At 39.5% G+C, this 13,836-nt stretch overlaps 1 protein-coding gene across 1 annotated transcript in view; it reads left to right on the forward strand.

Annotated features, from left to right (window-relative positions):
- LOC122808160 (murinoglobulin-1-like) overlaps positions 1 to 13,836 on the forward strand; it is a 432,577-nt gene that overhangs the window by 79,045 nt on the left and 339,696 nt on the right. The window contains exon 5 of the mRNA XM_044079132.1: positions 4,400 to 4,549. Within this exon, the coding sequence (XP_043935067.1) occupies positions 4,400 to 4,549 (150 nt within the window). The remainder of the gene's footprint in view (positions 1 to 4,399; positions 4,550 to 13,836) is intronic.

A 13,836-nucleotide genomic window follows, 5' to 3' on the forward strand; every position in this document is an offset into this window, starting at 1 on the left:
ATATGTGATTGTAGTAGAATAGACTTTTTTTTTGTTTGTTTGTTTTTTGCCAGAGTATTAGGTGGATGTGTTTGCTTGGATGGTTAGACTATTCACACAAGGAGTGTTAGATTCCATGGGGGTAAGAGGGATTTTAAAAGCAAATATGTAATGATAATTATATGTATTTTTAGCTTTTATAGAGTGTCCACAATAGTAACTACTTTATGTCTAATCAAACCTTCAAATGTTAATGTTCACATGATGATTTCTAAGGTTTACCTTTACATGTGTGCAAAGTTTGCAAACACCGAATGGAAAAAGGTTCGAATGTTGAATGAGCGAATACACAGTGAGATTTGCTCATTGCACATTCGACATTCTGGGGTGGATTGCACTATAGTGGGGATCGGGAAATGGTTCCTTTCCCCACTGTATTACGATCTCAGAGTTAGAATAATAAAGTAGGAGGGTGCACGGCGGCTTTCCCCCCTGATTTACACTTTGTTTTTTTTGTTCAGCATTAATGTTCGAAAAACAGTGAATCTGCTTTTCGATTTGCTGTTTTTCGAACATTTAGGACTGTCGCCATTTTCACCTTCATGGTTTCGAGTCGCTCATATGAGCACTCAAACCGCTGTGATTCGAGTTTTTAAAGGTAAACCATCTCTAAGCAGTCCTTTACTAACAGAGTATCATTATCTATAAGAAGTACAGGTATACTTTTAATCAGTAGGACAAATGGCATTTATTAACTGTATTTCCATAAATGTCAATGGGCGGCCACGGTGATGCAGCAGTTATCGTTGTCACCTCACAGCAAGAGGTTCCCTGGTACAATTTTTGGCTGGGGTCCCTTCTGTGCGGAGTCTGCATGTCCTTCCTGCAGTCGTGCGAGTTTCCTCCAGGAGCTTCAGTTTCCTCCAACATCCCAAAAGTAGGTGGATTGGATACTCTAAACTAGCCTTAGGTGTGAGTGTGTGCACGTGTGTGCCTTCTGTGGAAGGTTGGGTGCTAGGCTGACAACTCAACACTGCAAAACTCCAGTGCCAATCATTCTGCAGACCATTGTTCTACTGTGGTGATCCCTAACTGGGAAAAGCCAAACGAAGAAGAAGATTTCCATAAATGTCAGTGGATTAAATAATGGATGCAAAAGGGTAGCTTAAACAGATAGTTGCAGTTGTTTAATTCTCAAGTTATTTTTTACAGGTAGCACACTTATTAACAGAAGACATAGACAAGTTAAATACTAAAAACTACACTATATTATCCAGTTCACAATATAATCAAAAAGAAGGGAGATTGTTATATTATGGAGAAATTCACTGCCTATGCCTACAGTTATAGAAACATACCAAGATGATAAAGGTATGCTTTGTACTGTAACTGTAAAGTATAATAAGAGGATATTAACTCTTATTAACTTGTATTGGATTCCTGGAATAAGAATTAAAACAGTCAACCACCATTTAGAACAAGTAATTCAAAACTCAAAAGGCAGTATCATTCTAGAAGGAGACTTTAGTTGCATTTTGTCACCAAGTGATACTAATGCAATAGGTAAAAGGAGAATACAGGCATCTGCAAAGGCATTGTTAAAATTTAATGAATTGTTTCATCTTAGAGACATGAATTTTCAGAACCAAATTCATTATTTTTTATCCATTATTTCCATAGACTAATAATGTAATCCAGATTATGCCTCTAATGACCTGACTGATACACTAGGCAAAGTCAAAACAGTAACCTGTCTGCTTTCAGATCACAATGCAATTATCTCTGAGCTGCTTTTAAAATCTGGGTACCTTTGGTTTGGGACTGACTAATGTTGTCAGTTCCAGACCTATTCTTAATGGATTTTGAAGAAGACTTTTTCCTTTCCTTTTCTCTTCTATCTTTAACTTCAACTTTTCTTTTTTTTTTGAAAGAGAGGAAGGTGAAGATGAAAGGATAGCCCCGATCTGTACCAAAAGGAGCTCCTTTAATACTAATGTGTCCCTTCTGGTCTGGATGGATCTAGCACTGAAACCAGTGCATGATTAACATTTTATTTCTAGGTGAGTGGCACTAAGGCAATAGACACATTTGTGTCCTGAGGAGGTAATTTATCCCCACAGTTCGAACACTTTTTAAATCTCAATTATTCCTATGTAACAGAAACACTAACACTCTGGAAAAACTAGTCCACACAAAATAACACTAATATCTTTTAAAGAACAGTATTGTAATACAATTATATATACATTTTACACCACTTATAGAAAGGACTAATAAGGAAAGGCCTAAACTCTTCCTATGCAAACTACCAGCTATAATATTTTTTTTAAGCTAAGTTTTAGCTACAAAAAAAAAATATCTATTGGAGATAAAAATAATGAGTTAAAAATTATCACAGTAGGAGAGGAGAGAAGTATAACTACAGTAATCTTAGCTGAATCACTGAGAGCTCTCCACACGTTCGAAATGTTTAGGCAGCAAATGAGATCTGAGGATATTAGGTATAGCCTATAGAATTGTGGGTAGGGGAGGAGTCAGAGCTCTGGGTCCAATAAGCTTCAGTATTGTCTCTGAGGTCGAATCCCATCAGATCCATCAACCTATAGGTTTGAAGTGGACAAAAATCAGGCAACATGGATCTAACGTTATAGTGAGCATATAACATTCATTTTTTTTCAGTACCACAATCACTTACCAGTTTTCATACAAGACCTCACAATTCCTTTTCTCCTTTTTCTTCCTCTGCAACTTTCATACCTACTTTTTCCACAAATTTGTCCATTCTAAGGATAAATGTTACAACTTCCTCTTCCACCACTGTCTTCTAGTCTTGCATCTTTGGGTTTCAGGCTTTCTCTGCCAATTCATTGCACAATTTTCTCCCGTATTTCAGAACAGTGAAACAGTGTTACTGAATCCATTCCATTCCTCTTTCTTCTAAAATCTTGTTATATACTGTGTCATGTCATGTACACCTATAACCTCCCGCTTCACCCACATATATCATAAGGAAGTAAATCAGCAATAATTATTCCTGTTCCCAAAATCCCATATTTCCTGACCATTTTAGATCCATTATCAATCTATCATGCTTAGCAAAATATCCTGAAAAACCTTTATACAAATAGATACTTCAATGATTTATAGAGCAAAACATTTCTCAACACTATTGTGACTATAGACCAGACTATAATATCCACCTATCTTTTCCATGCTATAAATTTCATGTTCATTAACATGGGTAAAAGCCGCGGAAGTGGTGCACCTCTGTTGACTTAAAAGCAGCCTTTGAATTAGTGGCTTATACTTCGCTGTTACACCGCAGAGCTAAAACTCTCTCTTTCAGCAAATGGGTTGCACTCCTCTTTGCAACTTTTGTTTGTAACTTTAGTCTAGAACTTTGTTCAAGCCTAATTCACAAGCTGAATATACCAATTCCATTTCCAGCTGAAAGGCTCTTTAACTCTCTTAAGGCCACATTTTACTACATCTGACTGCAAAACCTCCTTTCATAACATGGTCCCAGTAGTTTGGAATTCTATTCCATCCAATATCCTCCCAGTCTGTAGGCAGTCATTTCTTAATTATGTTGAAGGCAGTGCTCTGTACAAGTGTCTTAGTTAACTTCATTTCTTTTTCCTTATGTCTTGATTTGGGATGCATATGATTCTTTCTAATCATATAATTTTTCTTATTTTCATAACTTTGTTTATAATTCTTGCCTCATTGCCTTTCCTTAAAGGTCTAATGTACCTCAAGATTATGTAATTATACAAATTTATGTATCTTCTTATACTGTATGTAAAGCACTGTCTTATCACTTCTAACAGTGATTACGTTTCCATATGTAAAATGTATTTATTGATTCTCCAGACTGTGTTGTTAATTTCCTTTGTTGCCCTTGGTCTGCGTATTTATTTATTCTGAGTAACTACACTGGGCCATTAACCCTTTTCATGCATGACCTGGTCCAAGATGAGACAGTTACATTATGAAGTTAAGTTAAATATTGAATTATTAAGTGTAATGGAAAGTTACATAGATTGTATTGATATGAAGTGCTGAATGGTATGATTATTCCTTGGTATATGATTTATAAGTTAGATGTCTACAGTACAGCATTTGCATGTGTACAAGCTTGTTGCACAATATATAAAGTAGTTCATAAGCATCAAAAGAGTTTACATGTTACAGATCTGTGACTGAGAGAAGTCTGAAAAAGGATCTTCAGATGGGCCACCTAACTGGTTAAGAAATACAAAATAAAAACAATGAATTATTTAGTATGAAAAATAGATGATTAGTTAATAATATAATTATCCTTTATGATTTCATAAAAAGTACTGTAGCTGTATGTACATATTTTCTGAACCATATGTAATTTAAAAGAGCTTATTCCATTGACTACTTTTGCTCACAGGTAAACCTCCATTTCTTGGAACCTCAAGTTTCACCAGGATCTGAAACGTCTCTGCATCTCAAGGCAGCAGCAGACTCTCTTTGTTCTTTGAGAGTTGTAGATCAAAGTGTCTTCCTCCTGAAACCAGAGGAAGATCTTTCAGCTGATAAGGTAATATTTTTATGTTGTTTTGATGAATTTTTCACCTCTCCAAGAATTTAAATTTACTTTATTACCTCTTTAGTGCCTTAACATTTTTGGAGAATTATACAATAGCTGTTGAAAAACAATGTAGGTTGAAAAAAGAAATGTTATGGTAAGTACTATTCATACGATTCTAGTTGGCAACAAGTTTCAGTATCATGGAAGGAATGCAAGTCTGAATGGGAGAGTCACATAAAGAAGAAACGGGATAATCTACACAATTAGCAGGGAAACAAAATAACATTTGTAGAAATGGAAAAGCTTACAGTCATAGAGTGCTGTTCTGCCAGTTGCTTTCTTATTTTAATAGGGTGACTAGAAAAGTGTACTGGGCTGATATTGCACTTTCATATTTTTGTTGTCACCCAAAGGCACTTTCCCATTACATAATAACATCCCTGTGCATTTTCCTCATATTACTAGAGTGTCACCCAAAACAGAAACTTCTTTCCTTACCCCCCCCCCCCCCAGCTTTTGGTATCACTTATCTGCAATAACCTCTGAAGCTGTTAACTAATTTTTTTTTATGTCGAACACTCCTTCTGTTTCCCTTGGCTTATTTTACCTAATTCAGTTCCTCACACCTTCTTGAACTACATGGTGTTCTCCTTTTCCTTAACTATTACTGTTCATCTTTCAGCAGGTTCATCTCCATCCCTTTCTTATATTTTCATTTTCCATCCTTCCTATGTTATATCTTACATAATTTCTGATCTCCATGCATTTTTGGAAGCATCTTTGCTGGAGCCGATATGACTTACATATCTTGGGTTATAGTCTTAACTTGTTCCATTTCTCACCAGTACTGTGTGGGCCTGGATTTCATTTGTGCTGTTATTATGGGTTACCAGTTTGACTTTACATAGCTTGTTCCTTCCTCGCCTCTCATCAATCTCCTCCAAACCTCTTCCCTTTCTTTTCTTCTGTCCATTCTCCACAGCATTTCTCAGCATCTTTTTGGTATATCATTCGTGTCTGCCCTTTCTTTTATCTTCTTTACTTTGCTGCATCGTCCTGACAGACTCCCCACAGCCTTATCAGCTGATGACCTTTTTTATACTTCTCAAGTGTACTTTTTTTCATCCACCTCCCTCAAGTATACTTTTCATTGTCCAATCCCAATTTTGAAATTTGATAGGGATATTTTATGGGAACCTCTTACATTAATGGAGTTTAAATCAATTTAGTTGAGTAGCTGGCCCTTTGGTGTAATCAGAATAATATGAAGCTGAACACTCTTAAAACTGCAGAGATTACAGTGGACTTTAGGAGTGGTACTACAATAGTATCCCTCCACGTTATATTTAATACTGCTGTCAGTTGTGGAATACTTCAAGTTTTTTGGCTGTATAATCTCCCAGGACTTGAAGTGGGAGACCAATGTAGGGTCCATCATAAAAAAGGCACAACAGCAAAAGTACTTTCTGTGACAGCTGAGGAAGTTCAGCCTCCCACAGGAACTGTTGATTCAATTCTTTACAGCAGTTATTGAGTATCTTCTCAGCTCATCCATAACAACGTGGTTTGGATCTCTGTCTAATCATGACAAAAATAGGTTACATCGAATAGTCAGGTCTGCCAAAAATATAACTGGTGCTAGTTAGACCTCCTTACAGGACCTGTATTATATTGCAGAGTCATGAAAAGGGCATGGAAAATCATCACCAACCCTTCATATCCAGACCACCATCTTTTTGAACTATTACCATCAGCCAGGCATAAGTACTGCAGTGGTGGTGCTGCGGTAGCATTGTCACCTCATAAGACGTTGTCCCGTTCATTTCTTAGCTAGAGCATCTTCTGTGTGGGGGCATGCATGAATGGGGTGTGCCTTCGTTGAAGGTTGTGCGGCAGGCTGGTAACCGGCATGTAAAAATCCACTACCAATCATTAGTGGACCGGAGTTCCACTGTGACGACCCCTAACCGGGATAAGCCGAAAGACACAAACAAAAAATCAGCCAGGCATAATAGATTAATATGGACCAAAACAAGCAGATATAAGAACAGTTCTTCCCCATAGGCCATCAAGTTCATAAATGATTAACATAGCTTATTAGGCTGGGCTATTATTTTTCCCAAGCCTCCAAGTATTGTTAATACTTGTTTTTTCAGAGTTTATTTCAGTAGTTCTTGCACTGAGTTGCACTTTGCACCTTGTATGTATACGTATATGTATATTTACATTTTTTTTTGGCTTGTTCTTAATAGTTGTATAGATGTCATTTGTCTTGTTCTTAATAGTTGTATGTGAGTCATTTCTGTAATTCATACTTGGAGAGTCATTGAAACTGGAGTTATAGGTTCATAGGTAGGTACTAGGCTATCGACCCTGGGGCCTATACAAGCCCAGCCAAAAAGGTACCCTGGTTTTTGCCACCCAAGAAAATTATTTTCCTGGGACACTGTCAAACAGAGCCACAGAGGTGATCCCCGGGGTGAATTTCCTATTTCCCATACAGTCATCAAGGTTTTTCTTGAAGAGTGCTAATGAGGAGCTTTGTTTGATATAGATAGGTAGTTTATTCCAGAGTATGGGAAGTCTCTGGGACAGGAATCTATCCCTCCGGCATGTTCTGTTTAATGTGGTGACAAGGTTTAGTTCCCGAGAGCATGCAGCTCGGAGGGATTGGGATTTCTTTAAGTGGAGCATGTCCAACAGCTCTGGGTTTGACATAGCTTTGTATGTTAGGCAGAGATCACCTCTGAGTAGGCGATATGCGACGGAGTAAAGCTGGAGTTTTTTGAGATGGTCTGCATACGGCATCTGTTTGAGGCCAGTAATCTTCTTTGTGAGGAATTTCTGCGGCCTTTCCAGTTGTTGTAGATGTCTTGTGAGGTACATACCAAAGGGGGCATTGTACTCTATAATGGGTCTAATGAGTGATGAGTAGAGGGGAACAATTACCTCTTTTTTCTGGATGAGAAACCTTTTGTGATGAGGTGTGCCACATAGAAAGATTTCCTGACTACTGTGGCAATGTGATTATCAAAGGAGAGACTACTGTCCACCTGTGTCCCAAGGTCTCTTATCACACTTTCGGTGATAAGTATACTACCGCCTATGTTGTAGTTCATGGGTACAGAGTTTTTACCAAAGGGGATGACAGTGCACGTTTTGGCATTGAGCTTGAGGAAGTGGCTTTGACACCAGGCATCTGTCTCAGTGAGGCCCTTTTGTAGGATGTCCACATCATTAGGAGTTTTGATTATGGCTCCTAGTTTGCAGTCATCTGCGAACTTCATTAGCCAAAGACCTTCTGTGTTAGCATGTACTTCAGAGAAGTAGATACCAAACAGGAGAGGACCCAGGACTGAACCCTGTGGTACTCCACTTGTCACTGGTCTGAAGTCGGATTTGGAGTCTGCTACTTTCACAGTGTGGGTTCTGTCATTGAGCCAGTTGGCAAACCATCTTGTGACATAGGGATTTATACCTAGTTTACTGAGTTTATCTATAATTCCAGAGTGGGGGAGGGTGTCGAAAGCCTTGGCGAGATCTAGATAAAGTGTGTACCACTTTACCCTCATCTATGGCTTTGGTGACTGCTTCAAAGAAGTCTATCAGGTTTAGTAGACATGATCTGCCTTTTACAAACCAGAACTGGGTGGGATCCAGAGTTTGGATATTACCAATGTCTTTGTTTATAAGTTCCATGATGATACGTTCCATGGCCTTGCAGACCAGGCTCGTCAGGCTAATGGGGCGGTAGTTCCCTGGCTCTGTGGTGGCTCCCCCCTTGTGGAGTGGGATAACCGTTGCTGTGCGCCATTCAGCAGGCAAAACGCCTGAGGTGAGGCTATGATTGAACATGGTGCTTAGGTGGGGTGCCAGTTCATTCTGTAGTTCGTGTAGAACGCAGCCTGGGATGTTGTCTGGTTCCAAGGATGCTGTGTTCTTGGCTTTGGAGAGTGTGGTCTTTACCTGTGCAGCCATGATTACAGGAACTTTGCATTCTTCCGGTATAGAGATGGGCTCTTTAGGTGGTGAGAGGGGGGGTAAAGTTGGCACTGAACCTATCTGCCAGGATGTTGGCAATATCAGTTGGGTCTGTATATTTAGTGCCATTGTGCTGTAACTTAGAGCAGATCTGAGTGTTGCCATTGAGATTCTTGACATAGCTATAGAATGCTTTGTGGTTGTCTTTAGAATCAGTGGCGATTTTGTTTTTGTAACTAGCTTTGGAGGATTTTATCAGGGATCACAGCTTCTTACTGAGGCTGACCAGGGAGCTCCTCCACTCGTGGGATTTTACTCTCTTTTGCAAGAGTTTCTTCCTTCTGTTGTACAGTTTGTTTATGGCAGAGGACCACCAGATTGGCTTCCTTTTTTTGGAGGATAGTGTCTTGGTTCTGTTTGGGATAGCACGATCCATGCACTCATGTAAGTGCTTATAAAGTGCAATTGTGTAGGATTCAGTAGTCGTAACTGTATTGTCCATCTGCATGGGTGTCATGAAGTTTACCACTTCTGTCTTAAGAAGCATGAAGTTGTCTTTGGAGAAATTTTTACAGTGGTTTCCTTAATGGGGGGTGGAGGCAGGATGTGGATATCTAGGGTAATTAGCTTATGGTCGGAGGGGACCAATGAGGCGTTGACTTCCGGTGTGGAACACCGATCACTCATATTGGTAATGACTAGATCCAGGATATTGTTGCCCCTGGTTGGGGTGTGGATAAGTTGATCCAGGGCATTGGAGTTTATGAATTCCAGAAAGCATTGAGCGAAGGAGTTGGTACATGAGTAGTTTTCCCAGTTAATGGTGGGGTAGTTGAAATCACCCATTATTAGGGTGTTTGCTTGAACCCTAATATTTGCCAGTACATCAAGAAAAGAGGAGTGGGAATCCTGGGGCATGGTGGGTGATCTGTAGCAAGCTACAATTTGTATTGCAGTTTTGCCCAGAGTTTGTTGCACTTGGATAACCTCAGCTGCATTATGCTGAGCAACTAGCCTGGAGGTGTGGATATCCTTAATGAATATGGACACACCTCCGCCTTTGGTGTTCCGGTCCAGGTTACATGGCCAAAAAGTGTGGTATGAGTTATAGCCTGGTAGTGCAGGGGTGCTCTCTGGAGCCTTGAACCAGGTCTCAGTCACTGCACAGATATCGCTGTTCTCCATTTTAAGGAGTGCCTCGAGTGAGTGCATTTTGAGATTTAGACTTCTAGCATTGAGTAGCATCACCCTCAGTTTTTGCTTGCCTGTTCTTGTTACGGTGGTGAATTTGTCATTTGAACCTTGCCTAAAAAAGGCACTATAGGGGCGGCAAGAACCTTAGCCAGTATCCGGAATCCCAGGGGTGACAGGTGCAGGCCATCTCTGGCAAAGCATCGTGGTCTGTTGACCATGTCATCCCAGGCACAGACACTGGATCCCTTTAGAATGGCATCAGAAGCTTAGCCAATTGTTGAAGTTAATCATTTTGTCCTTGTACTGCGGCATCATTCTGGGTGATGGCAGAATGCTACTCAGGGCTAGGGTCATACCTGCCTGGGCTACAAGATCAGAGAGCTCTTCCATGTCTCTTTTCATGTAGTCCAGGGAGGTACGTCAAATTCCTTGTATGTGTGCATACTTGGCCAATAAATTTGATTGTGATTCTGATTAATCTACAGTCTGATACTGACCACAGTAACAATACCACAACCATTTAAATGTGTTCTGCATATCCATTGCCTAAAATATCCAATCCTAAGTCAGCAAATGATTTTAAACCAATTGCTAGGACTAACCCACTAGTAAAATAGTCAAAAACACATTTATAAGCAAACAATAGACTATATTCAAAAATATAATACATTTACAGACAGAACTTAGACACACAGTACTCCAACCGCCATCAATGTTTTAAGAAATGAAATTCTAAAAACAATGAAAAATGTCATTTAACAGGGACATTCTTTGTAGATATACAAAGAGCCTTCAAAACTGTTGACCATCACACATCTGTAAAATCTGTAGAATTGTAGCTTCTCATCTGAAGTCTATAATTGAGTCACAAATACCTATCTAACAACATACATGCAGTCATTGTTAGCATTAGTGCTAGAGTTCTACAGGGATTTGGTCTTAGGAACCCTGCTGTTTTTACTTTTTCATAAAGGACCTACAAAGGGATCTCACAAACCTGAGCTGTATATTTTCATAGACAACATTGTTATTACAAGACCTGGTAATTCTGCTTATAAAACAAATACCTCACTCCAAAATGTTCAAGAACTTCTGGGAAAATGGCCGCATAAAAAACAACCTCTCCTTGAACACACACAGCACACAGCAATGATCCCTGTCACACTACAGTGGCTTAAGAAAGAAGTAGTAGTTATACTAAAGGACACTTACGGTCAAAAGCTGTAAGAACACTGAAATATTTAGGTCTAGTGATTGATCACAATCTTACCTTTCTTTCACATGTTGAAGTGAAGTCAAAAAATATGCCCAGGCAGCTAAAAGTAACCTAAAGAATTTTTCACGTCATCACTAATGGAAGCAAGACAAGGCAAGCCATAACACAGACGATTATGATCGAGTCACAGATCGTAACTCACTTATTATGGGTTCTCGGCATGGATGCCAAGAATTTCAAGCTCTCAAGCTGAATCCTGGCATCCATGTTGAGCATGCATAATATGTCATTATAATTGGACATCCAATCATATTCATTTGTAGAGCATGGAGCAGTTCAGATTCACATCAGGTTGCAGCACAAATGACCCAATGTTTGCAGTGAGACAGGTGAGAAAAAGATAGAGATGAGGAAACAGTCTAACTGAGCATGAAAGCATATGACAAGGTCCCGAGAAAGCTAATTTGGGAATTCCTGTGGTGTTTCAAAGTCCCAGAAACATTGGTAGAATTAGGGAAGGCTATGTTCAACAACCCAATGACTCAAGTATGAGCAGCCTTTGGCCTCACAGTGGGGTTCCCCTTGGGAGCAGGCTTGCACCACGGTTCAGATCTAAGCTGTTCATTGTGGTGATGGACTAAATTTTCAAACAGGTCAGAGGGGACAGATCAACAAAGCTGCTGTGTGCAGATGATGTGGTATTTCAGGGAGACCCTGAGCAAGAACCTCAGCAAAGGATAGGGCAATGGAATGCAAAACTGAAGGCACTTTGGATGAAACTGATTACAGATTAGACAGTTGTAATGGCAGCAAATAGTGGAATTCAAAATAAGTTGGGAATTGAGATAGAAGAGAAAACAATGCAACTGGTCAATAGCTTCAAGTATCTAGGAGTGGTGGTTGAGGAGAAGGAAAGTCTGAATGAGGAGGTCAAAGCTAGAATCAGAGGGGCTACAGCCAACTGACAGAGTGTCAGGTGTAGTGTATGACAGAAGAATGCCAAATAAGCTGAAAAGTATGGTGTACAAAACAGTGGTGTGACCAGTACTACTCTATGGTACAGAAACCTAGGCAGTAAAGGCAGAGCAGTTGAGGAAGCTAGAGGTGATGGCTATGAAGTATATGAGACAGGTGGTAGGATGCACACTGTGTGAAGGATGAAGAAATGAGGGCATAAGAGCAGAAGCCAAAGTAGCTCCAATTGTAGAAAAGGTCAGAAAGAACAAATTACAGTGGTTTGAGTGCATGTGCAGATAAGTAGAAAACAATCTGGTGGAGAACATTTGGGACAGACAGGAAGAAGGCAAGAGTAAACGAGGATGGCCAGGAAAGAGGTGGATGGATTGTGTGAGAGAAGACCTGTGACCGTCAGGCATGAGTGTTGAAGAAGGCAGGAGAGTGACATTGACCAGAGATAGGGGGAAAGTTGACACAACACCCCACCCCATGCAGAAAATGGGAAAAGGGGGTTGGTAGTAATGATGATATGGTGATACTACAAATTAGTCAAAAGTAATTTGTAAAAAAAAAATGATGTGTTGTCTTTACTTTAAAGCCTTCTCTAACACAGGGAGCCTGTTTAATTCAAAATCCCCTGTGTAGTTTAGCAGACAGCAGGTAGAAGGTGGGGCTGAAACCATTTCTACCTGTTGTCGCTGCTGTTTTCTGGTCAGTGCTGTCTGTTTTTAGTGCAAATCCAACTTTCCCAATGTTATGGGGTGCTTACAAATTGTTAAGTATTTCTCTAAGTGTTGTTAAGGTCAGGTCTTGTGCAATAGCAGTACTGACCATGATGTCATTTTTCTATTTTATGAGAGTAATCAGGGCACTCTATGCATTACAATTAATTTTCTTCCTTCTAGAATAGAATAGAATAGACTTGGCTGGTCACTGCCCTTCTTTCAGGTACAAATTCTACAATAGGCCCTTTTTTCAGGTACAAATTCTACAATATTGTTAACAAACAAAAACTAAAATGTATACACTAAGCCACAACACCAAAGACCATTATACAGTAATAAGAAGGAGCAATCTGTTACTAGTAGCAGCCAGATCTACTGTTTTGTTAGGTTAACTTACAAATTATTACATAACAGCAATTTCCCTCCATTATGCAATAAACTCCATGTAAAAGGTAGTATTTACTTTCAAGTATCTTACTCTACAGACGCTCCCATCAGTTTGGCATTTGACAAAAGATCTTTTCCCAAAATAGCTCCAACCATTTGGAACAAGTTTTAAGAAAAATAAGAAATACAAACAATCCTAATCAGTTCAGAAATTTGTTGAAAAAAATCACCTGAAAGATGAAAACAAATGCAGTTGCTATGATAAACTAGGATGGAATGCCATCCTAACTTTTACATCACTGCTAATGATAGATTCATTTACTTAACGCACTGTGCATCCTATATATGTACATAAACCTGTTAGATTTCCATGCAGAGCTATTGTTTAATGCAAGGAGATATGCAAACAGTCAACTGCTTAGGATACATTTGTGAAATAATGTTTAGCTTATAGGACAGCACAGTGACCTAGAGGATAGTGTTGTTGCCTCACAGCAACACATTCTCCAGTTTCGTCATTCTCGGCTGGGCTGCCTTTTGTGTGGAGTCTGCATGTTCTCCCTGGGTTTGCATCGGTTTCCTCCAGTTTCCTCCCACATTCCAAACACATGCAGAAGGTGGATTGGACACTCTAAATTGGCCATAGAAAAATTACCATATTAGGGCTAGCCACCTGGTGGTGTAAACCTTGGCTCTAGATGATTGTCACTGCTGAAGTGACACCCAGACCCAGGTGCAAAAATGGGGAAAAGAGATTGTGGATGATGTTTAGCTTACAGTAACTTATAGATCTCAATGGCAGTTTATACTTGCTACACCAGTCCATGTGTGTTCAT

Source organism: Protopterus annectens, chromosome 8.part0 (assembly GCF_019279795.1).
Source record: "Protopterus annectens isolate FY-2018-M chromosome 8.part0, PAN1.0, whole genome shotgun sequence".
NCBI classification, from domain to species: Eukaryota; Metazoa; Chordata; order Ceratodontiformes; family Protopteridae; genus Protopterus; species Protopterus annectens.